The following is a 26133-nucleotide window of genomic DNA, read 5'->3' on the forward strand; positions in this document are numbered from 1 at the left end:
TGCCACAGTTCCTACCACTCCCACTTGTCTTAGAACCTGGGCTACCTCACATCTATGTTGCCTCTTTGGCTGTAGGTTTGCATGGACTTTGTATAATGAACCATTATAACTGACCACATTACTATGTCTAAACAGGTTAAATCTAGTTTTTGATAATCAGGAACTGGTAATTCTTTTCTGTTTGTTTCGTTATTGTTTTTTGTTTTTAACCCCAATCTTCATTAAAAAAAAATTGAACTATAGTTGATTTACAATATTGTGTTAGTTTCAGGTTTATAGCAAAGTGATTCAGATATATATATATATATATATATTCTTTTTTACATTCTTTTCCATTATAGGTTATTACAAGATATTGAATATAGTTCCCTGTGCTATACAGTAAAAATCCTTGTTCATCTATTTTATATATAATGGTGTGTATCTGTTAATCCCATACTCCTAATTTCTCCCTCCCCCCCTTTCCCCTTTGGTAACCATAAGTTTGTGTTCTATGTCTGTGAGTCAGTTTCTGTCTGTAAATAAGTTCATTTATATTATTTTTTAGATTCCACATATAATAAGATTCCATCATATAATATTTGTCTTTCTCTGTCTGACTTACTTCACTTAGTATGATAATCTCTAGGTCCATCCATGTTGCTGCAAATGGCAATATTTCATTCTTTTTTATGGCTGAGTAATATTCCATTGTATATGTATACCATATCTTCTTTATCCATGAATCTGCTGATGGCCAGCAGATAGGTTGCTTCCCTGTCTTGGCTATTGTAAACAGCACTGTTATGAACATTGGGGTGCATGTATCTTTTGGAAATAAGAGTTTTCGTCTTTTCTGGATATATGCCCAGGAATGGGATTGCTGGATCATATGGTAACTCTATTTTTAGTTTTTTAAGGAACCTCCATGCTGTTTTCTATAGTGGCTGCAGGAGCTGATAATTCCTTAATTAAGCCACTTACTTTTCTCTTTCTATGGCCACAGAGTGAAACCCTACTTGAGCCAATATATTTGTGCCACTGGACAGGGGATCACAGCTAGACCAACTGTCACCATCACTGAGGAGTGACACTAGCTTCATGCCTCACTGCCTTCAGATCAGTAATGTCTTTGGTGAGATGTCCACTTACATTCCTGGGAGATGAGACAGTATATGCATATCTCCCAGTACATGGATGGTCACTGACCCTCTACGTTTGTTCCTGGGACTTACAGTTCTCTGTGAAACTCCAAAGGCTTTCGACATTCATCATATACGTGGGGATACTGCCAACCAATGACCTGAAGCATTATAGTAGTATCGTTTATTAGCACATAGGCTCTGGAATCAGTTCCTGGATTTAAATCCTAACTCTGTCACAGTGAATACATTTACTCTTTCTGTGCCACAGTTTTGTCATTTGTAAAATGGGGCACTACTAGTAATTATCCTCAGAAGGACGTTGTGAGGAAGAATAACAATATATATACGCAAGGTACTGAGAACAACTTCTAGAGCATGGTATACACTTAATAGCTGTTAACTATTGTTACTGTAACTATTATCTTCAACAACAGCAAAAGTTTTACAACCAAAATAATGCCCATGTTTCAATAATACTTTAAAATTGATTCTAAGAAAAGGTTATACTGCATGAGATTGATATTACAAAAGTTACTCTTTGTAAACAGCTTCCTTTCTTTCATTGAGTGAGGCGCCTTCTTGGGTTACAATTTGTTAATTTCAAAGCCGCCGCATATGTTTTTAAGTCAAAATCACTGAGTATTCATGACCTTTCTTTAATCAGATAAACTCACTTTAGCAATTACTCCAACGATTACAGTTGAAAAGAATAATATAACATATATAAGAGGGTATTTGGTATTGTGTATCTGATTTACAACCTCTTTCCTTACAAGAAGTCCTTTAAGGTCACTGAAGAGGTCTCACAAGGTATTAGAATGAAGAGAATATTCCCAATGAAAATTAATGAAATGAATTCTCAAACCAGGGTCAGAAACTACAAAAAAAAGACTTTCTGGAAGTAGACTCTAAACATGAAACAGAAGTCTCAATTTGAATCAAAATAGTGACAGTGGCTGCTAAAGGACAGGAGCTATTTGAGCTGTAAACCTTGAAGAGGGTGTGTTTGTGTGTGTAATCGAAAGACGAAAACCACTTTGCCCAGCAGAGCTAACCACTTTCAAGGAAGTCCAGGATAAAAATTAACGCAAATGTTTCAAGTATCTAAAATACCCATAGTTCTCTTAATCAAAGCAAAAAGGCATTTTGCATTAGAAAGTAGATTTTCTTTTATCTTTTTCTATATTTTTAAATCATTTTGAACAGTACAGAGAACTGATTGGTTTCACTTTTTGTTCATAATCAATTTTAGTTCCTGTTGCTTTTGATAGTTATTATTACTACTAAAATGATAAAATTAAATCACAAAGCTTTACATATTCCTGATCTGAGGTAAATATATTAATTCTAAAATAATATCACACTTTTTATAAATCTGGCTTGAAATGAATTCTAATGCATATCATTGTGGTTCCTAATTTTAATCACTTTGTTGATTCTGATTTACTCTTCAAATCTATTTATTTACATAAAAATGAGATCTGTATCCAAAAAGCAAGCAGGTTTGGGAAACCACACAGTTTTGGTTTTACTGAATTATCTAGTAGCCATCTTGTTTGTTGCTGCTAAATATTCTACTAGACATTGTTTCTGTGGCAAAGAGATGAGTTCACACCACTTTGCTCAGGAGCTGAGTGGCTGTCAATTTCACAGCTTTGCTTTGAGTGGTGAAACGACAGTGACACATCAATGCAAATAATTTCCTTGGTTATAGTAGCAATCACACAGCCTGACACAATCAGAGCTTGGAAGGGGCATTTGCAACAATAAACAGAAGGCTCTGATTTTTACTTAAAATTTCAAAAGCTGTCCTGATTTCTAGCTTATTGGCCTTGATTACAGGCCTATGAGGAAAGAATTATTTAAATGACTAGCAGAATTAGTCTGCAGTTGTCAATTTCCTCTAGCTTTCAAAAAAAAAAAAAAAAGAAAAAAAAAAAGACTTACCAGAAGCTGAGCTCTCTGTAAAGCAAAATTACTGTTTTCTGGACTAATGTAAGCTTAAAACTAATGAATGTCCAAATGTGTGGAAAGAGAGACAGATAAGGACAAATACCAAAAGAAGTATATTAGGGAATCTGCGTGAACTTTAATTATTGAAAATAAAGAAAAAAAATCAGAGTAAGAAACTCATCATCTGCTAGAACAAATAAACCCTGCCACCTCCTTCTGCCTCTACTATAACAACTGTGAAATGGAGTAACAGAGCATTCAAAGTCCTACTAAGACCTACCTGAAATAATGGACAGAGCAAAATACAATGAAAATTATTTTCTTCTTTTAATTTCTTTTGAAAATATAAGATTGTCTATAACTAACAGAAAAAGCTGTATTGTATTTACATGATGACATATATAGATATAACATATATGACAATAATAGCACAAACAAGGGGGAGAAGGAGGAGCAAAGCTGTTATATTTTACCAGAATTAAGTCACTATTAAACTGAAGTAGACTGTGTTAAGTTAAAGACGGATACTGCAATCTCTAGAACAAGAAAATTAAAAGAAAATTAAAAGAAAAAAACAAGATAGCTAAAATATCAACAAAGAAATTAAGATGGTACACTAAAAACATTTGTTTGACACAAAATGAGGCAGTAAAAGAGAAACAAAAAAGGAATAAGACAAACAGCAAACAATATCAAAATGGCAGGCCCCAATCCAACTATACCAATAATTACATTAAATGTCAATGGATTAAACTCTCTAATAAAACAGCAGTTTGTTTAAATGTACACAAAAGCAAAACCCAACCATATGCTGTCTACAAGAGACACACTTTAGATTTAAAGGCATTAAAAAAAAAGGTTGAAAGCAGTGGGCTGGAAAAGGTATACCAAGCAAACAAAAAACAAAATAGAGCTGGGATGGGTTATTAATATCAGATGAAATAGACTTTAAGACAAGAAATATCTAGAGACAAAAAGGAACATTCCATAACAATAAAAGGGTCAATAAGCCGGAAGATATAACAATTATAAACGTACGTGTACCTAAGAACAAAACCAATAGAACTGAAAGGAGAAATAATCCTTCCCGCATTTGTTAGTAGTAGCTACCTTCCTCAACCAAAGGCTTTCCCCAGTTCCTGCCAGGAAACCCTTTCCTACAGCTACAGCTATAGCTCCTTCCAGCTTCTGGTAACCACACTCTCCTCTTGCCCATGCAGTCCTAGGGAAGGTAAAGACTCGCTGCTGCTAACCATCCCTTTTGGTTTTCTTTAACTCTGTCCACACCTTTGAACACAGTCCTTCCATTGAATTCTCCCTAGTTACCTGTATGATGCGCCATCTGTTTTCTGATGGAAACTTGACCTATATCTAAACTCCTCTCCTTGATTTGAAAGAGACTAGTAGTTTCTTACTAAATCGGCATTCTCTCTTTCTCACTCAAGTTAAAAGAACTCTGATTTTTAGTTGGGCGTTTGCTGTCCCAGAAAAAGAACTACATTTCCCAGTCTGCCCTAGCACACATGCTGAGGCCTTATGCACTAAGTTCTAGAACGATGACATGTAATTGGAAGTGGTGCGTGAGACTTCTTCAAAGTCTCATTACATGAGAAGGTGTGTCCCCTCCTTCCATCTTTTCTCTATTCTCTTACTTGGATTGTGACAGCTGGAGCTCCAACAGCTTTTTTGGCCTATACGCAAGAAAGTCACACCCAAGGGATGATGGAGTATAAAGCTTGAAGGAATCTGGGTCCCATGTGACCTCTGGATATGTCATTCCAGCCCTGGACTGCTTCCTTATACACAAGAAAGAAATACACTTCTACCTTGCTTAAACCATTGTTTTTCAAGCGTTTATTACCACTCCATCCCGATACACATGGCCTGTGAGGCACTATCCTATCTGGCCCTGACTCTCTTTCTAAAGTCTCTCATGTGACTCTCTTTGCTCACTGTGCTCCAGTCACACTGGCTCATGCAAAGCCCTTTGCTACCTTTTGTAGCTCTTTGCACAAGAGGACTTTCTTTCTCCTGAAATCTCTTCACTGAACCTGAATGTCTGCTCATTAAGGTCTCAGCTGAAATGTCAGCTCCTATGAGAAGGCGTCCCTGACCATCCCAGCAACAGCTCCCCTCTTAGCCTCTTTCAAAGCCCTCTGTTTTGTTCCATTACGGTACTTGTCGCCATCTGTAGCACATATTTGTTAGTTTACTTCTTTATTGTCTGTCTCTCTCATTAGACTCCATTAGGGACAGTGTCTCTCTTTCTAATTCTCTCTCATATATATAACATATGAAGTTTTCCCTGTGTCACTCATCATCACTTTGTTCCTTGCATACAGTAAGCGAGCTTAGAGAACATTTGTTTTTAAAGATGCGTATCAGTGTACCACACCTTTATCTGATCTCTTTTCTCATTAACTAGATCAGGGGTTGGCAAACTTCTTTTGTAAAGAGTCAAAGAGGAAATATTTTAGGCTTCACCATTTTTGTTGCATATTCTTCTTTTCTTTCCCCTAACAACTCTTTAAAAACATAAAAACCATTCTTAGCTCAAGGGCCATATAAGAATAGACTCAGGGTGGAGTTTGGCCCATAGGCTGTGGCCAACCAACCCTTGCTCGAGACTCTGTGTGTCTTAAGGTCAAGCCTGAATTATTTACTTATATCCCCTGGGACCTAGCACAAGCCTGAGCTTGTGAGAACAGCAGGTTCTCACAACAGCAGGTTCTCCATCAACTCAGAACTCAGGTGAATTGGATTAAATTGATTGGGTTAGGGGTCGAGAAGAGAAGAAATGAAATGGAATACCTAAAATGGTCAGATTTGGTCCAATATGTATTTTGCCAGGGAGATAAGGCCTATGGTCCAGGCTGGATGACTCAAAGGGTCATTTACCAAGGAGTTACAGGTAACTGTAAAAGATCTCAATACCCTCTCCTTCCAAGCAGCAACCCTGCGACCTTAGGCAGCTGCATTCCTTATAGTGCAGCTGACAGGGGCCCATGAAAAACAGGCCATTTTCCCCAGTGGTTGCTTTTGTTCTGTGTCACTGTGCCTTGCTATCTGGTTCTCTTGTCATCCAGTATTCTGAAAAGCTGCTGCCTTAAAGATAGCATCTACCTCCAGAGGTAAAATACAGCTTGGCAAATACAGAATTACCTACATAACCACTACAGATAATTCTTAGATGATGGCCAGGAAACCTTTCTGAGAACAGTTTCTGAATGAAAGCAAGTCCCTGATCCTGCTGTGGTTCCAACTCTTGCGATATGTTGATATGGATGAAGGAAAGAAAGAAGGAATAAATGGATGAAAATTCTCCATGGTCAGAGCTCCCCTCCTGGAACTGCCAGAACGCCAGGAAGTTGCAGTGTCTCCTGAGAGATCCCAGAATCCGTACAATGTTCTTTCTCCCCTAGGGCATTCTTACTTCCGAACACTCTGGCAAGGTCTGAGGTCACAGCCATCAGCCTCAAGAGAGGACTGCCTCTTTCCTCTAGCATCCAGAATGCTCGGAATTATTGCCAGCACCTGCCCTCTCGACAAACCTCTTCCTGGGCCTGGGCAGAACAGAGGGTGGGGGAGACCAGAGACGTTATCTGTGTCCTGCCAGGTCTTCATGCTGCATGGAGCAGTGAACCAGCCACAGAAGACTGGTTCCATCTCTAGGCTCTTCCTTCTTCCTTTTTCTTGTTCTTGAGATCTCAGAATAATTCAAGGCAATGTTCTATCATTAAGTCTCCCCACCCCATAATGCCACCCCATATTCAACTCCCATCTTCATGACGAGAAAAAAGGGAATAAGTGGTCCCATGGGGGTTGTAACCAAGCAAGCAGATGCTTCCAAAAGAAGGTAAGTTTCAGATGCTTAACTGTATGACTGAATAAAACGCATCACCTAACCAAGCTTCACTACGATGTTACAAGTCCTACATTTTAGATATAAGAAAGTAGCAGAAGGGTGGAAATAATTTATTTAAAGACAGGCTGTGAGTTAATGACGGAGCAGGAAACAGCATCAAAATCCCCTGATTCACAGACAAGGTCTTATCTGCCAAAGAGCCGAGAACGTGGGCCGTGACGCTAAGAGCGGAGAGCAAACGGCCCGGGGAGGAAAGGAGTAAGAGCCTAAGGAAACACTTAGGAAAAAGTAAATTAAACAAATCTCAGGGTCCCTGTACCTGTTCTAATGAGTGTCTGGGGGTTCTATGTTTCTGAAGAAGGTAATCAAAACTAAGTGAAAATATGACTTTAGGACTTAATTTTGCATGTGACAGAGGAAGGCAGAGAAGGGGCTGTAAGAAATAGTGGATACACAGTACTGTGGGGAAAACATTCTTTGGGGAATAGACCTTGCAAAGGAACAAGAACTGCCGTGACACTGAACGCACTGAGAGGAGAGCCGGCAGGAGCTAAGAGGTGGACGCTCTTTCATCCCGGAACAGCTCTCCTGCCAGGCCCCACCAGAACAGGCAGCCTTGAGTTGCATGTGGAAAACACAGGTGAGAAAGATCAGTGCCGAGGATATCTTTTTACCCTTATATCTGATATGATCTGACATCATCTTTTATTTTATTATTATTATTTTTTTGTGGTACGCGGGCCTCTCACTGCTGCAGCCTCTCCCGTTGCGGAGCACAGGCTCCGGACACACAGGCTCAGCGGCCATGGCTCACGGGCCCAGCCGCTCTGCGGCATGTGGGATCTTCCCGGACCGGGGCACGAACCCATATCCCCTGCATCGGCAGGCGGACCCTCAACAACTGCGCCACCAGGGAAGCCCTGACGTCATCTTTTTTGAAAATGGAATCATGGCTAGGAGACCAAAGTAAGTTTCGGGACAAACTGTTGAGATTTCATGCCACTTTGGGATGAAGAAATTGGTTGAAGCAGTCATCTAATTTACTGTTTGTAACTGTCCTCCTGTGTGTCCTTCCTTCTGCGTCCTTCTCTCACAGCTACTCCCGGAGGCCTCAGACCATAGCCACTACCATTCATAGCAGGGTACAGGTCCCTATTGCTGAGCTGGGCTAGAGGAAACACACCAGACTAATCCCCCAGGCAGCTGTCCAGGGTCATGAGACACAAACCAAGCTTACAGTCAGGATCTGGGGTCAGGTTACCAGGCTAGAAACAGAATCACTGGGATAAAGATGGTGGGGCAAAGTGGACAGAGCAAATAGGAAGTGAGATCTCAGAAAGCAATTAACACTCAGAACAGAAAACCAAAGCCGTGATAAGGTCAGAATTAGAAGTGAGAGCTGGAAGCAGCAGTACGAAGTTCTGCTCAGTAGAGCCACAGAAGATGGTGAGCAAAGAGGAGAGTGCCAGGAGGCCTTGACTGTGGGACTTCCTCTTCCACCTGGCCCTGTATTGTAGATTAAGCTCCATCTGCTGATGTCTCCACAGGACTTACCAAGCAAATCCCCAGTGACACGAGAGGGACCTAAAACAGAGGGAGGCTTGTCCTAGTGATTTGAACAAGGTCATATACTTAGCTGGAGGCACACCCAAGATGAAAACCCTCACCTCTCCAACTCTCTGCTTATCTGTGCGCATAATTAATACAGAGCAACACGCTTGCATTTTTCAGATGCATTTGAAAAGATGGTCCCCACGTAAGACTAGTTATCGAGTAGGAGCTCCACATGAAGCACTGCATGGCAAGGTGGTTATCCCTGGGAAATGCCTTAAACGACAGGGATAACCAACTTCTTAGAAGTACGTATGGCCAACTCTCAATTATCTCTATGTAGATTATACCGTGGTAAGGTTTTCATTAGAGTTTTCTTCCCTCTACCACTATGGACATTTTGGGGTTTCTTCCCCTACTATCTGTTGATGTGACGTCAGGTAAGACAAATTAAGAACTATTTTAGCCTAAGCAAATCATAACCAAGAAAGTAAAACTGCTGGGGAAGAAAAATCGTCCCAAGTCGTTATCTTTATACTGACAGCTTGGCTAAACAGGGCCAAAGCTGTGCATCCTGAAATAGTTTATTTAAGTCTAGGGTAGTTCCACATACTGCGTGAAGTCAACCCAAACCCACTGCTTTTGTGTAACTGGACTCGGGAGAGCTGAAACTTCTGCGCCTTTGGCTTGAAGTCTGGGCATGTTGCATATCAAATGACTAAAGAATAAAGCTCGTAGCTGACTTGCAACTCAAACCTGGCACCATGGGTCACTGGTTCTTATATAACAAAGAAATATACAAAAGAGACTCTAAATGATCCATTAAGCGAAAGCTGGAGCAATGTTTACTGACTGATTAATATCATACAACAGGAATTTAAATACGCCTACTGTGTGGAAAACACTGAGAAGTCATGTCAGGAATTCATCAAAACATAGTCCCACCTTTAAGATATATATTATATATTACCAAAGTTACAGATTTTTTTCACTTAATAAGAATGATAACCAAATGATCAAAGCAATATGTTTTGAGTAATCTTGAAAGTTTTGAGGCCTGAATCTGGAAAGATACTTTGAAAACAGAAATCTCTCTAGGGTAGGGTTTCTTAAATTCAGCACTACTGACATTGTGGACTCAATACCTTTTTGTTTTAGGGATCTGTCCTATGCACTGTAGGACGTTTAGCTGCATCTCTGACCTCTACCCACTAATGCCAGTAACAACAACCGCCAGCCCTGGTCCCCTACCCGTCGTGACAAACAAAAATGTTTCCAGACATTACCAAATGTCCCCTGAGCAGCAAATGATACCTTGTTGAGAACCACTGATCTAGAGATATTTTCTCTTGAAGACCACGCAGTAAGTAGACTTATGCTAAAGTAAAAGGAACCAAGTCAGGACACTAAAGTTTGTCATATTCATTATTACATGTGGTTTAGTACATTTTTAAATGCAGGCTGACATGCTAATAGCAAAAGTATACTCACTGTGTACAAGAAAACAAAAATCTTTCCACATCAGCAACAGAGTGAGTTTTGTAAAGCCTTCTGCATCATATTCCACGACACCCCTAAGTAATAAAAACATACACACAAACAAAAAACCCTCATAAAAACAAGGGATAAAGGAGATGGAAACAAGTAAAGAATATATTCATAAAGTCAGGGTTATTGAATCCGAGATGCATTTAAGACAAGTGAGTGTTACCACAGGAAGGATGTGGGATTTGGAATGAAAGCAGGTAGGTTTAAGTTACAGCTTTGCCATTTTACTATCTGTTACAACCTCGGGCAAATCACTTAACCTTTGGAGCCTCAGTTTCCTCATCCATAGAACAAATATAATCATATTTGTAAACTTCATCATGGAGTTGTGAAAAACAAGTAAAGTAAACCATAAAATGTTATGCAAATGTTAGTTATTAGTGATGAGCAAAAGGACAAATGAAGAAATCAGGGCAACAATGACCCTATGTCTGTACAGTGATAGTGAAATCTCACTCACTTAGGCACTGAACAGTAACAAGCAGTGACAATATTACTAACTACAGGATTATATACTACTTTCTTCCAAAGGATTTGGAATCCTTTCTCTTGTGTCCCCCTATCCTCCCCACCAGGCTCAAGGCAAAGTAGCAACGTTAGCTGGTTGGACACTGGGTTCAGATGGGAGATGCACACTTCAAGCGTCAATGGAGAACAGCCTCTGAGCACGGAAGGGCCTGGAGAGAATTCTGATAGGCTCACCTCCCCCATTTCCCTCAAGAGCTAAGTGCTTAGGGGGTGTTACCATAATGTGCCAATACTAACCACACAGCGAGGACAAGGATAATGTTCTCTCTTGTCCATACAAGGAGGCCTTTATTGTCCTTAGAGATGCCTTCATCCTGGCTGAGTCAGGCCAGTCAGACCATTAATACTGATGGCCTCCAGGTTTAAGTAGGAAGGAACAGTTGAACTCATTGGGAAGGTAAGGGAACTAAGGCACTGAAGGCTTAGTGATTTGCTCAAAGACTGTTGATACATCACTAAGATCTGCTGACTTAAGTCAACAACTCTGTTCACCAGTTTGTATTTCTTTTAAGGATATGTAATTTACTCAACATTATAACACTGATATCTAAACTTTTTAGATCCTGCATCCTGTAAGCAAAAACGAGCACAGAATCCTTTTCATTACGCATATAGTACAGTATATGGTAGTACTTGTATATGATTTCATAATTGTATACAAGTACTACTATATTATATGTATAAAAAAACACAAAAATGTACATAAACCGAATGAGATTTAAAAACAAGTATAAATTCGATTGTCACCCTTTTCGTGAATGGAGTGAGGTGGGGAACACACCCCTGAGGTATGTGTACCCTGCTTTGGAGGTTATTGTGTTAACGTCTGCATTTTCGATTATATATAAGAAAGATAATCTTACTCAAAAATGAGGAGACTAACGGTGTCATTTATTAACCACTGTTTGTATCATAAGCACTTTCTCAAAATGCTCATAAATAAAGCTGAAAAAAGTCTTAAGTATTAGAGACTCACGTAAGAGACAGTCATACTGTTTAGATATTGATACTTCTATTTTGGGGATATGACAAATTTCACTGTGGATAATGAGAAAATTTCTTGAAATTGTTTTGAGGAGTCAGAAATTTTGCTTATAATTATGCCACATTTGTAAAATTATACCCCAACCTTATTTTTTCTTAAGATTTTTTTTGACGTGGACCATTTTTAAAGTCTTTCTTAAAATTGTTTCTGTTTTATGTTTTGGTTTTTTTGGCCTCGGGGCATGTGGGATCATAGTTCCCCGACCAGGGATTGAACCCACACTCCCTGCCCTGGAAAGCGAAGTCCTAACCACTGGGCCGCCAGGGAAGTCCCCCCAACCTTATTCTTGACCTCATCTTCTCTTTCTTATTCCTTTTGCCCTAATTTCTTCATTTACTTATTTAAAATTTTAATACACACACACACACACACACACACACACACACACACACACACCACTTCTCTGGAATAAGGTGGGAGATAACTAGACCACTAAAACCCTTAGGGCTTAGTCCCCCCAGGTAGGTAGAGGGATTCACCTTTTAAAGAAGACTGTGAGGAAAGTCCATTCCCCAACTAAGCCCTGAGGGGAAAGTTGATAAGGGCTCTACCATCATTAAGGAAACAGCTGCAGAGCAGCCCACCTCGGGCAAAGGAAAGGGCCAGAGCACAGGGAGGGTGGGAGGAGATGTCTACCCTGGAACTGCAGCTATACACTTCCCTCCTCCCTTGTGGGGCCTTCTTCTAACTCCTAATCCCAAGTGTGAGTCATCGTGATGGTGTCTAATGCCAGACTTCCTTCCCGAATCTCTGTGGCCCTGTGGGGAGCCGTGGTCCTATCAGGAGACCTGAGTCCTGGGAACAGGATCCCAGCCTGGCTTTCTCTCCCCGAGATGTGTGACTTCCGCCGGGTGCCTGAACTGGCCAAGGTTTCGGGGCTTTCTTCAGTAGAATGTGCCAGTCATGCCTGCCTGCTTCACCTCATGACTGCTCTGTGATGACGGAGGTGAAAGTGTTGTGCAGACTATAAAGAGCCTGAGAAGAAGCAGGCCTTATGCCCACTGTTACTGCAGTGTTTGGGGCTAGTCATGCGCTGCTCCAGGGAAGATATTTGATTCTACTATTTGCTAAAGAATGCTCAAGAAAAAAGTCTTCCTGGGAGCTTCAGTGTAAGCAACACACCAAGAAGAATCAAAATGGCATTCGGAGGTATCACACGGAAGAACTGCTATTTTCTTAATCAAGCCCTTATATTAGGGTCATCAGGACGTGAGTGCGTCATTGATTTGTGGTTTAAACAAAGAACTTACGTGCCAAAGTGACTGAGAAAAGCAGCGATATACTCTCTTCTTTTGTGATATCCTTGAATCACATACTGCACCTGGAATAGGAACCCAAAGCTGAGAAGTGGAGTAGGAAATCATTAAACATTTTATTATGTAAAATTTCAAAGATTCAGAGAAGTAGAAAGAATAGCAAATTGAACACCCATATTCCCACACCTATATTCAACAACTGTGAATATTTTGTCTAGTTGCTTTATCCAGCCATCTACCTACCTATCAACCTGTCAATCAATCTTGCTGAAGTGTTTCAAAGGAAATTAGAGACATCATGACAGTTTGCCCCTAAACACTTAGGCATGCATCTCCGAAAAACAAGACATTTTCCTGCATAACCACAATACTGTTATCATACCAAATTTAGTAATCATTCTCTGAATTCATTTAGTACGCTGTCCATTTTCAAAACTTCCCAATTGTCCCCAAAACATTTTTGAAAAAAGCAGGGTGTAAACAGGGATCAGGCATTTAATTCAGAAAGTCTTTTACTATAGAATAATAGTACCTCCTGGGGTGTGGATGTGTGTATATAATATTGACTTTCCAAAGAGACTGGGCTAGTTGTCTTATTCTGTATTCTCGATTCTCTGATTGTTTCCTTCCTTTTTTCTCTACCTTCTGTATTTCCTAAAATTGGAAGTTAGAGCTAAAGGTGTGACTAGATTCAGGTTAAATATTTTGGGCAAGAAAACTTCCTAGGTAATACTGAGTTTGATCATTGGTTAAGGTGATGCCAGCCAGACCACTCTACTGTAAGGGGATGTTTCCCCTCTGCCATAGTGAGTAATCCAGGGGTACACCCCTCAAAGCATGGGAAGATCTAGTTCCCATGAACCTTTTACTTAATGGTTTTAGTATCTGTTGGGAGATCCTTGTCTGAATCGATTACTTCACTAGGGCCTGAAAAAATGGTGATTTTTGTATTCTCTCATTCCATCTGCATTTATCAGCTGGAATTCTCTATAAAGAAGAGCTTCCTCTCATCCAGTGGGTCTATTTGGTTATCTTGAACTACAACGGCTATTGAAACGTCACAGTAATGCTCAATTCTTTCTTTTTAAGCTCATAACGTTCAGAATAAGGAGTGTTACAACAGGAGATTTTATTTTGCCTTTTTATATTTCCTTGTTATCACCAAATGACAGTTTCTATAAAAAAAATTTGTGAACTCATTAAGCTAGGCATCTGAAAGTTAGTCATTTACCCATCAGCGTCTAACACAAAAATACATTCCTTATGAAATGTCTTCATAATGGCTGAAAGAAACAGTGGGAGAAAAAGACCCCCCAAATTGTTTATATTGGCTGTAGTCACACTGAGTTTCCATGGATAACAAAAGCCCGAGATAAAGTGCTTGAAATAACCTTGACACAATTGGTACTGATAGCCATTTGTACCCTTTAAAAGTAAAACAATTCTATTTATATAACAGGGGTTTTATGTCAATTTATAAAAACAGTTCTTGCTTTGCAGGCTTAATGCAGGATCAGAAATGTTATTTTGGGAAAAGAAAAACAGATGATAAGTTTGCTTAAGTGGCTTTGTTTAAAAAGGGGATGAAAACAGTTCTGTATACTTGATTTTAAAAACAGAAAACCATTCTAACAGAAACCCACAACAAAACTGGCTATAAAGATAGATTCCAATGTAATTATGGAAATTCATTTGAAGAGATTGTTTCTAAAAGCAGCCCATACTGTCCTCGTTTGTGGCAAGGAGAAGAACATCAATTTTAAAAGACAAGCAAAATTAATGAAAGGGAACCAGATAAGAAAAACTGACTGATTCTTGTATTTCTGGGAAAATGGTATTATAATTTTTCTGAGGAAAATGTATGACTAGAAATTAATCTCAATTGGAGAGCTTTAAAAAGGCTTTTCTTCTTGGTTCTGGAAGACCAAATTTGCATTTTTCTCTATAATACTGGGATATCTAGATTTGAAGGCAGTGCAAAGTCCCCCAGTGTAAATAAGAAATCTGTGCTCTGATCAGTTTTGTAGGAGGGCAGTGGCTGGGGGAATTTGGTCCAATGAGCAGCAACCAGTCTGTGAGAGTTAAAGACCCTGGAATCTGGGCCGAGCCCACAGACTGTGGAGTTGCCCGATTTTAGTTTCTCTGACATTTAAAAAATAATACGGAAGCCTTTGAAATATTATTATATTTCTAAAATATTTTCTATATAGAGATGAGCTATCTTTTGAATGAAAGAGACAAACAAAAGATTTATTTTCCAAGCCATTGTGAACAAGTCAACAGGAGCAAAGAAAATAGGATGTGGGGAATTAAGCAAACTGGGTCCATGTGGGAGAAGAAACAAAGTCAGTATTGCTTGCGGATTAATATCTCCGGTTTTTAGCTACATACACTGGCTGGACATTAACAAGCATATTGTATACTTTGTAGAAATAGCTGACAACAACCATTAGTGGAAACTCAGCTACTTGCCAGTGTAAGGGCTCATTAACACAGCTAAGAGACGGCTTTAGATAATCTGATGTGCCTGACTATAAGACAAGCTGACCTGGAAATCCTGCCCCTAGAAGCAGGACTCTGGCAAACTGCTCCTAGACATGACAGGGAGAATCAAGAGCCAACTATTAAGAAGTGCAGTACAGAAAAGCAGGAAGAGATAAAAGCAGCTCTACAGAATTACTGTGATATTAACTAGTGGCAAACACACACACACACACACACACACACACACACACACGCATGCAACAGATAATTGGGAAATGAAAGTTCAAAATTTTTAAACTGTAAGGAGGTGTAAGATCTAGCAAAAACTTAGGGCATAAAGGAAATTCAAGAAACAGGAGATATACATTTAAAAGATGAAGATAAGACTGGAACAGGAGGTCAGAATCCTCAGAAAAGGAATGAGGGCAAAGAAATCAGGAGAGAAACTGATGAGATGTAATTCAAAGTAGGAAAGGTTGATGTCAGACGGAGGCTGAAACTAAGAGGATGGGGTGCAGAGGATGGTGTGTGCACCATGATGCTGGGTAGATGACACTGGAGGAAGGAGCCTCACAAGGTGGGGGAGGCAGAGGACTTGCTTTTACCTTGTTGGTGAGCAGGTGGCACACTTGTGGAACATAATCAATGAGACATCCTCCTCCTGGAAAAGCTGGGATATGAAGAGCTGAGGAGCCGCCAAGTGCACTGAAAGGACAAGAGAACAATGGACACTTCTCTCAGGGCTCAGGCAGTTTAAGTGACACCCCAAACAGACTCGGCTTCTCGTGTCCAACTCTGCCCACCAACTGCCTGAAGTAATGACGATGGTTACAGGGGCTTCACTTTACGACTACATTTCCACATATATTCTATCCATTTTGTTAAGACAACATGTTCATGTTACACATGACTAACAGCTAACGATTAATGACAACTCCTGATCCTATCACACAACAGTACAAATTAGCAAATTTTGATTGGCATGGGTAAATGTCTTACCAACATTAATGGATTGTACCTGTTACTGAAACACAGGCTTTTATACTCTTGATTATGCCCAGTTCATAATTGGGCTGAGCAAAGGTAAGTCATTCATTAAACTGAACAAAACTGAACTGACACAACGCTGTAACAGTGTACCAAAGGGACTAGTTCTGCAGCTCACCGGCTTTGTTGCCCTGGGCAGCCTCCTTGGGCTTTAGTTTCCTCATTCTTAGTGTGAGGCAAGTGGTCTAGGGCAGGGGATGCAAAAGCCTGGGGTCTACCCAGCCCAGGCAGGTTTTGTAAATGAGTGGAGAGAACCAGGTGGGGACTCTTGAAGGAACTGGGGATTTTGTGCACAGTGGGAAGGGCTCTCACTGATCAGCCCCAGCCATCTCTGACATGTAGGAATACAAGCCTGGTCTTACCAGATCCTAATTTTTCAAGTGAAGCCAGAAATCCAGATGATTTAATCTCTCAATTTTTAAATGGTGGCAATTAAATAAACATTTTCTGAAGCACCGGGGTCCCGTGTCTGTGGGTCAATATGGGTAGGAAGTGTGCAACTAATCCCAGTAAACACTGATATTCAATTCATCTAAACAAGAAGGTACAGTCAAAAATCATCAGTCCAAACACTAAGACGCTCTTGATTCAGAAACATTTTCCAGAACTTTCCTGGATATTCTCTTTTCAGTTTAATTAACCAGCGTTAAGATTATTTTAAAAAATTGTTCAGAACCTTATAGCATGCATTTTGTATATCATCCTTAATCTTGATTTCATCTTCTTTCCTACTCTCACTTTCCTTCGGTCCTAATTTGTTTTTCTTATTTGAATTTTATTTTAACATATATATTTCTGTAAGCCTCTTAAAGCCTCTCTGTAAGACAACGGAATATAAAAAGACCCCTAAAATCTCTTAATGTTGTGATTATTCATTATCCAAGTCCCCATAGTAACGAGGTTGTAAATGGAAGCAAAACATTTCACAACAGTAACAGTCTAGAAAATCCTTCTCAAATAGTGTAGAGCAGATTGACTCAACCTAGAGTTTGTGGTACAAGGAACAATATATGTAACTACTCAAAGGACTCCAGATCCAGCCTGTCTCCCTATTGACTACAGATTTCTGAAATTAATTTTTCCGGTAAAAATGAATATTATGTTTATTTATTTACAGGAATGAGAAATCCCAAGAAACAAATAAAATTCCAGGTGGTGTGAGCAACTCAATATGGAGTGGAAGTATTCGCTGTTGACTTATCCTACTCAGATGGTAATTAAAAAGCACAATAACTGACAACTGAGAAAATTCTGAGACAGCGTTTGACTAAGTAGGACGTGAATATGTCATGTACACCCTGCAACTGCACAGAATCAGCAAGGACATCATTTCCATTCGCTCCTCTCAGAGTAGACATTGGATGAGACTTAGCCTCAACTCTGAAGAAGGCTAGGAAAATTCCTATGACTTTCTGTGAACGAGAGGAAGGCTTTCTGTCCCCTCTTTTCATGCAAAAGTACACAGAGGGCACACATCTCACTGGAAGTGTCTAATGGTTCCATTAGGATGGAAAACGGATTAAGAAGAAAATTCTATAGAACAAGAAAAATAAATCCAGTATTTACAGCCTGTGGTTCTTGGAATATCTGCACAACAGAGAAGAACAAGATCCAGGCTTCTCATAGGTTGCTTAGAGGAACAATCCTTAACATAATAAAATTAAAAAAAAAAATTCGGACAGTTCTCTAGAATTGATAGTAATGGCCTTTGACCTGTAAATAGCATTACAGGATAAGTTCTTAATCATTCACTAAATTGAATACAAGGAGTAAAAACAGCATGCGAGTAATCCTCTCAACCTGAAACTCTCTCTCTGCCTCTGAAATACAGCCATTAAACAAAAATTACCTATAATAATAGAAAGAAGCAGAGGTATGGAGAAATCCAATGACCAGCTGCTCTGCTGCCAGGCCCATCTCTCTGCACTCTGCTTCTGTGATTATCAAGAACTAACCCTTCTTGCTAGGTGCCTTCTCGTTATCTAATTTAATCCTCTCCACAATTCAACAAGGTGGGAATTACCACTGTGATTTTACAAGTGAAGGAATTGAGGCTCAGAGAGCAGAAGAAATTTCCCTGGGTCCACACAACTAGGAAATGGTAAAGCCAGGATCTGAACTCAGGGAAGCCTGTTGCCAGAGTCCAGGCTGCTGTTACTGCTGAATTATGTGCCTCCCTGAGAGCAGGGGGGATTTTAATCTTGAAAGGGCTACAAGGGGACTTCCTGGTGGCGCAGTGGATAAGAATCCACCTGCCAATGCAGGGGACATGCGTTTGATCCCTGGTCTGGGAAGATCCCACATGCCACAGAGCAACTAAGCCCGTGCGCCACAACTACTGAGCCTGCGCTCTAGAGCCCACAAGCCACAACTACTGAGCCTGCGTGCCACAACTACTGAAGCTCGTGCACCTAGAGCCCATGCTCTGCAACAAGAGAAGCCACCACAATGAGAAGCCTGCGCACTGCAACGAAGAGAGCAGCTAAGCCCATGCGCCACAACTACTGAAGCCCGCGCACCTAGAGCCGGTGCTCCGCAACAAGAGAAGCCACCGCAATGAGAAGCCCGCGCACCGCAAAGAAGAGTAGCCCCAGCTCGCTGCAACTAGAGAAAGCCTGCACACAGCAATGAAGACCCAATGCAGCCAAAAATAAATAAAAAATTAAATCTTAGGGAAAAAAAAAAAAGGGCTACAGGGATGGAAAGACACAGTGGGTATGGCTGGTAAGTGAGCAGGGTCAGGATTCCAGTGAGGCTAAAGGGCTTCTAGAAGCACTCAGACCACCACCGAAGCAGGCACTGTGCTGTACAGCCCATCTCCCCTTACAACTTTCCACAAGGCAGCAGGACAAGTATTCCTCCCGATTTTGTTCACACCTCAGTACTCTCCCACCCCAACCATCAAACAACCAGATTCACTGCCTCTTGGATGTGAGGGACCGACCACTCTGTCATGTCCAATCGTGAATGACTTAGCTGTGCAGGGGAAGCCTCAATGTGTGAAGCACTTCAGATACCAGCAAGGATAGTTTTAAATGAGAGTTGAGTTTTTAAAGGACACTCGCTGCACGCTTTATTTAACTCAGCAGTTTCTCTGCCTGTGAGGGCTCTGAACCTGACTTCCAGCATCACACGCTGATAAGTGCCACTGATTCATGTATAAATATCCGCCTCATTGGTAAATATTTAACAGGCTTGCTATAGCCTGAATGCTGCCCTGATCGCACTGAATAAACAAAGTCAAGTGCCTTGAAATAAAAGAGCTATTATGTTTTCAAAGTGTGCAAGATGGAGGAGGTAAGGCCTTGTGATCTCGAATCCTTTAATATTCATGAATCAAAAAATACTGGGCTGAGCATGTACAACAGAAAACTCACCCTGTGCAGGGATGCCCGGCCTCACTCAGCCATTCCCAGGAATGCAGGGCTGGCTGGCGAGAAGCAGGGCCTCACTAACTCGCTAAGTGGCTGAGTTGGGGCTGGGGAAGGGGTGAGGGGGAGATGAAAGGGACCACTGGCTGTAGACTCTTCTGATCTCTGGAGCGGTGCAGCGAGAAAGCAGGGCTAAAAGGTGGGGAACCAAAATTGGTGTGACAGGGTCTCAGGCTGAACTTGGGAGAAGAAACGGGTGAAAAGGGCTGCTTTGATGAGAAAGCACCGTCTATCTCTTTATGGACTGTAATGAAACATGAAACTGCTTGATAATTCTTAGAACTGAAACTGAATCTGTGGATAGAAATTAGAAGGACAAGGCCAGAGCTCGAGAAACCTTTCCAACAGTGGAGTTGAACAGACCGAAAGTTAGCCAGAAAAACATTTCCAGGTCTGTCTCCTGGGCTCTAAAAGTCAAATATAAGAACTGTCTATGTACTAATACTATTGTTTCCATGCAAATACAGCTAATTGAGCCCTTGTGGACCTTGCTCTGTCAGCAAATATTCAGAGCGCCTCTAATATTGAAGACTTGGATTGGCTACAGTCAACAGCATAAAGGAAATATCTTTGAGCATTTTGACATGGAAAAATGCAGGCAGTCAGCCTGTCTGCAAGCTTGACTTGGGACAATAGGGTTTTAACTCATTATGGAATAATAACTCCCTTCTCCCCATGTTGGGCTTTACCTTACTGGCCAAATAAAATGAAGAAAACATGATTTGGCACTGGAGAAAACAAGAAGGGCCAATGATTTTCAACTGTAGTTCTTGCTGCTGCCAAGTTTGCTCTCTTTGGTCTTACTCAACTTTCCATGAGTGCAGCGGGGATAACACTACTCTCAAAAGGACCCATCTCTCTCAAGGGTTAAAGTAACAATTAGAGTTACACTAATATTAAAATAGCACCATGCACCCCAAGAGAGACGTTATTCAAGAATGCCTCTTGTGTGAGTTTTCTATGTCCAGGGTTAGGTCAGAGATGCTTCAATCGGCCTTAGTGTCCCCTTCTGCCTTTGAACTGGGTTCTGAAGTTGCCCTGGTTGCCTCCTCCATAGTATGATTCAGGGGAGTGTTGGAGGGTGAAGCATGGAAATGGGGAACTTCAAGGATGATAGATGGACACCAGCAGCCACTAGGCCCCAAGCTAAGAGAAATCTAAAGAAAGGTGAGCCTTCAATTCAATCCAACAAACACGAACTGTATGCCTAAATCTGTTTAAGGACTTGAGTTTTCCATTCTGAATATGTGACTAGGGCACCACTGTTAATTCCTTTCAAGGTACAGAAATGCCAGGGACCTCAAGAATCTAGGGCACTCTATAATGACAGAGTATGTTTCCTGGTGGCTTGCCAGGAAAGCCATTACAATAAAACAAAAGTCACTGTTATTTATTGAGTATCTACTTTTGCCAGGCACTCTAATAGGCATTTCGTTATCTCCAAACCTCCCAAGAACTCTGCCAGATAGACCTAATTAGCCCAAGTTACAGATGAGGAAACTGAGGTTCTAAGAGTCTAAGTATCTTGTCCAAGATTACCCAGCAAGTAAGTTGCAGACATAGGCTTGAATCCCAGTCTTTCTGGTTCCAAAGCCTGTGTCCTTCTTCTTTAGAAATTCTTTCATAAGAAGGATGGTGTGGAATTTCTAAAACTCTTACCCCTACTAATCCCTACCTACATACTGAAACAGTAGTATAAGTGGCTGAAATTATCCTCAAAAAGCCTTCATACATGAAATTCATCACCTTGTCATCTCACTTTTTCTTAAGATATCATCTGTCACAAGAAGTTAACTGGGTAGGATTAAAAAAAAAAAATCATATGTAGGTTCTGAAAACCCAAAAGTACATAAACACTACACCATGGAAACAGTCTGCTTTTTGTTTTTGTTTTTTCCTAACTGGATTTTCTTTTTCCTAGTAAAGCATTTTCTAGAGCTGCTGTAGCCCTTGTCTCATTTTATAGGTTCAACTTGGAGCCATCTTAAGAGTCTCTCCACTGCTCAGTTAAACAAAATCAGGCTGTAATTCAAAATGGAAAAAAACTCAATGAATATAACAGGAGAAGAAAATAAAAGATCAGAATGACAAGTTAAGTTTATAAGTAGGAGAAAATTTGGGGAGTCGCACTGGATGAGAGGTTCACTGAAGCATCAGTGTGGGCCTGGCTGTATTACATTTATGCACCTGATCTAATATTTCCACTAAACATACTTCACAGCATAAAATCAGGTCTTCTTAGAGCACTGTATTCCATTTCTTGTTTCCCATTTTTAGAGGGACATATAAAAATGGAAATGTTCTGAGACAATGATAAGTATGATTAAACACTCAGAAAATGTTCCTATTTGGAGCAAAGTCTAAAGAAGTTGAATTTGCTAAGTTAAATTACTTACAAGGTTATGGAATTATGAAATAGAGTAATTTAAAAATGTGGGGCTTCCCTGGTGGCATGGTGGTTGAGAGTCCGCCTGCTGATGCAGGGGACACGGGTTCGTGCCCCGGTCCGGGAAGATCCCACATGCCGCGGAGCGGCTGGGCCCATGAGCCGTGGCCGCTGAGCCTGCGCGTCTGGAGCCTGTGCTCCGCAATGGGAGAGGCCACAAGAGTGAGAGGCCCGCGTACCGCAAAAAAAAAAAAAAAAAATGTGAAGGCATACTACATGGATAATTTGAATCAGGTATTCTTTGCTTAGTCACAGTATAAATAAAGAGAGTTTCAAAGGCAATATGAGGGATTTAGTTGGTAAAATGAATTCTCCACAGAATGGAGTAGTGAATAATAGCTCCATTTATGAAGTACTATGTATTAGGCACTATACCAAGTGCTTTTCCTATATGATATCCTCTCCTCTTCACATCAGTCTCTGAGAGAGGTGCTACCCCATTATACAGATGAGAAGGCTAGAGCTTAGAGAAGCTACATAACCATCTCTGAAATCACGTAGGTGGTAAAATGGCAGAAGGGCATCTAAATCCAGGTCTCTCTGACCTAAATCTACCCCACGCTTAGGTCTTCAATGATCACTTTTGTGACATCTGGTTCCACGTGTGTCAGATCCATCAGGCTCCTCCTGGTTTGGGTGTTTCAGGCAGATGCCTGGGCTGACTAAGCCTGTAAGGCTGTTTCCAGGAATATTAATTAAACTTATTTAGGTACCTGAACTGAAGTGGTTAGGGACGTTTTCATTCTAGGCAAATGAACCCCTGGAAACTCTGAGGGCCAGAGGACTTGATGGACACTTTCCAGGAGAGAGGAGGTGAAATGCAAGCAAGGAAACATTATACTTAAATACAAAAGACAAGAATATTGTAATTACAGAGTCTGTCTAATGACATGAACACTCACCAAGTTTTTGTTCAGAAATGTGTTTAAGTTTGTTAACATCTCAGAAAAGCCTTTGAGGGACAATCTTAACAGATGTCTACCATCAGGATTCTGTTAGCATATGGAAAAGCTTTTAAATCCCTGAAAAATGACAAATGAACTTAGCAGATGTTCTATTAGGATTTGGTATGAATCAGGCTCCCGGACTTCAGACTATACCACAAAGCTACAGTAATCAAGACAGTATGGTACTGGCACAAAAACAGAAATATAGATCAATGGAACAGGATAGAAAGCCCAGAGATAAACCCACGTACATATGGTCACCTTATCCTTGATAAAGGAGGCAAGAGTACACAGTGGAGAAAAGACAGCCTCTTCAATAAGGTGCTGGGAAAACTGGACAGCTACATGTAAAAGAATGAAATTAGAACATTTTCTAACACCATACACAAAAATAAACTCAAAATGGATGGAAGACCTAAATGTAAGGCCAGACACTATCAAACTCTTAGAGGAAAACATAGGCAGGACACTCTATGACATAAATCACCGTAAGATCCTTTTTGACCCACCTCCTAGAGAAATGGAAACAAAAACAAAAATAAACAAATGGGACCTAATGAAACTTCAAAGCTTTTGCACAGCAAAGGAAACCATAAAAAAGACAAAAAGACACCCCTCAGAATGGGAGAAAATATTTGCAAATGAAGCAACTGACAAAGGATTAATCTCCAAGGTATACAAGCAGCTCATGCAGCTCAATATCAAAAAAACAAACAACCCAATCCAAAAATGGGCAGAAGACCTAAACAGACATTTCTCCAAAAAAGATATACAGATTGCCAACAAACACATGAAAAGATGCTCAACTTCACTAATCATTAGAGAAATGTAAATCAAAACTACAATGAGGTATCACCTCACACTAGTCAGAAGGGCCATCATCACAAAATCTACAAACAATAAATGCTGGAGAGGGTGTGGAGAAGAGGGAACCCTCTTGCACTGGTGGTGGGAATGTAAATTGACACAGCCACTATGGAGAACAGTACGGAGGTCGCTTAAAAAACTAAAAATAGAACTACCATACGACCCAGCAATCCCACTACTGGGCATATACCCTGAGAAAACCAAAATTCAAAATGAGTCACGTACCACAATGTTCATTGCAGCTCTATTTACAATAGCAGGACATGGAAGCAACCTAAGTGTCCATCGACAGATGAATGGATACAGAAGATATGGCACATATATACACTGGAATATTTCTCAGCCACAAAAAAGAGACGAAATCGAGTTATTTGTAGTGAGGTGGTTGGACCTAGAGGCTGTCATACAGAGTGAAGTAAGTCAGAAAGAGAAAAACAAATACCATATACTAACACATATATATGGAATCTAAAAAAAAAAAATGGTTCTGATGAACCCAGGGGCAGGACAGGGATAAAGACACAGATGTAGAGAATGTACTTGAGGACGCGAGGGGGAAGGGTAACGAACTGGGACGAAGTGAGAGAGTGGCATGGACATATATACACTACCAAATGTAAAATAGATAGCTAGTGGGGAGCAGCGCATAGCACAGGGAGATCAGCTTGGTGCTTTGTGACCACCTAGAGGGGTGGGATAAGGAGGGTGGGAGGGAGACGCAAGAGGGAGGGGATATGGGGATATACTTATGCATATAGCTGATTCACTTCGTTATACAGCAGAAACTAACACAATACTGTAACGCTATTATATTCCAATAAAGATGTTAAAAAAGAAAAAAAGATATGGTATGAACTACTTATAATGATGCCCGGCCACGCAAGACATGAACAAGCAAAGGGAAAGAAAAGCTGGTTTCCTCTTGTTGTATCTTGATCCCTGGCCTGTTACCTGCAGTACGATTCCACCAAAATTTCTTTAAGAAGAGAAACTATTTTCAAATACTAGTCTTTAGGAATGAGTGAATTATTCTGAGTTTGTTAGAACTTTGAGGCTCCAACGAATGGCTTTACTTCTCTGCTACTGCACAGGTAGAGGTTATTTTTCCTATGAATTACTTTTGAAACATACTTACTGAAAAAAAACCCCAATACATGCATATATCAAATCATTACGTTGTACATTGTAAATATCTTACATTTTAATTTGTCGATTATACTTCAATAAAGCTGGGGGGGGAAATCAATGCATACAATAGTTACCCTAGACTAAACCCACAAGCATTTTTATAACTCCCTCCTCCTCACTGCACACAGGTTTTAATGATGGTCAAAAGAAGAGGCAGAGAAAAAATTCCCTCTGCCTGACCAGGTAGAGAAGTGTACCCACCTGATTCCTGTTTGCTGGCATTTACTAAAAGCTCAGTCCTATGAACAGCATGAGGCAACTTCACACACACATCACTGGGCTCAAAGAGCTAATCTATAGGTAGCTGGAGCCTGGCTTGCACACACAAAGAAATGAAAAGATACCAGATGCGGTTAGCCAGGCTACTGGTACACAGCGCTTTACAATTTGTTTCCAAAGTGCTCCTCATTTGGATTTTTACAACAGCCATACACAGTAGGTAACAAGTATTAATATACTCACTATAGAGATGAGAAGACTGAGGCTTGAAATGGATGCCTTGTCCAAGGTTTAAGCCTGGCAACAGTCAAAGTGAGATTGGAATCTTTCCTCTGCGCTATTTTCATGATTGCGTAAGAATGGTCTAGGGAGCCTATTAAAAGCTCAGATACCCAGGCCCCACCCCAGAGAAGTTGATTGATTAAGTTCAGCGGGTCTGAGGTGGGACCTGCTTCCCTAGAGGATGCAGGTGCAGGTGGTCCTCACACCCTGCTCTGTACCTCACCCTGAGGATGCACAACAGGGACTGAGGACCAGAAGGTGTGTGGTAAAAGCAAATTTGCCTCCCATCCCCGAGGCATTAGGTCACTGACTATTTGAAAGGCACTGTGGACAAAAGCAGGAAGACGAAGAA

General features: G+C 40.6%; 1 protein-coding gene across 3 annotated transcripts in view; it reads right to left on the bottom strand.

The window, feature by feature from the left end:
- BABAM2 (BRISC and BRCA1 A complex member 2) overlaps positions 1–26133 on the bottom strand; it is a 434786-nt gene that overhangs the window by 83866 nt on the left and 324787 nt on the right. For all 3 annotated transcript variants that reach the window (XM_067703374.1, XM_067703375.1, XM_067703376.1), the window contains 3 exons: positions 15960–16059; positions 12865–12935; positions 9985–10067 (listed from right to left, as the gene is read on the bottom strand). In XM_067703374.1, coding sequence (XP_067559475.1) covers positions 9985–10067; positions 12865–12935; positions 15960–16059 — 254 coding nt within the window. The remainder of the gene's footprint in view (positions 1–9984; positions 10068–12864; positions 12936–15959; positions 16060–26133) is intronic.

The sequence above is a fragment of the Pseudorca crassidens genome, chromosome 14 (assembly GCF_039906515.1).
Source record: "Pseudorca crassidens isolate mPseCra1 chromosome 14, mPseCra1.hap1, whole genome shotgun sequence".
Taxonomy (NCBI): Eukaryota; Metazoa; Chordata; class Mammalia; order Artiodactyla; family Delphinidae; genus Pseudorca; species Pseudorca crassidens.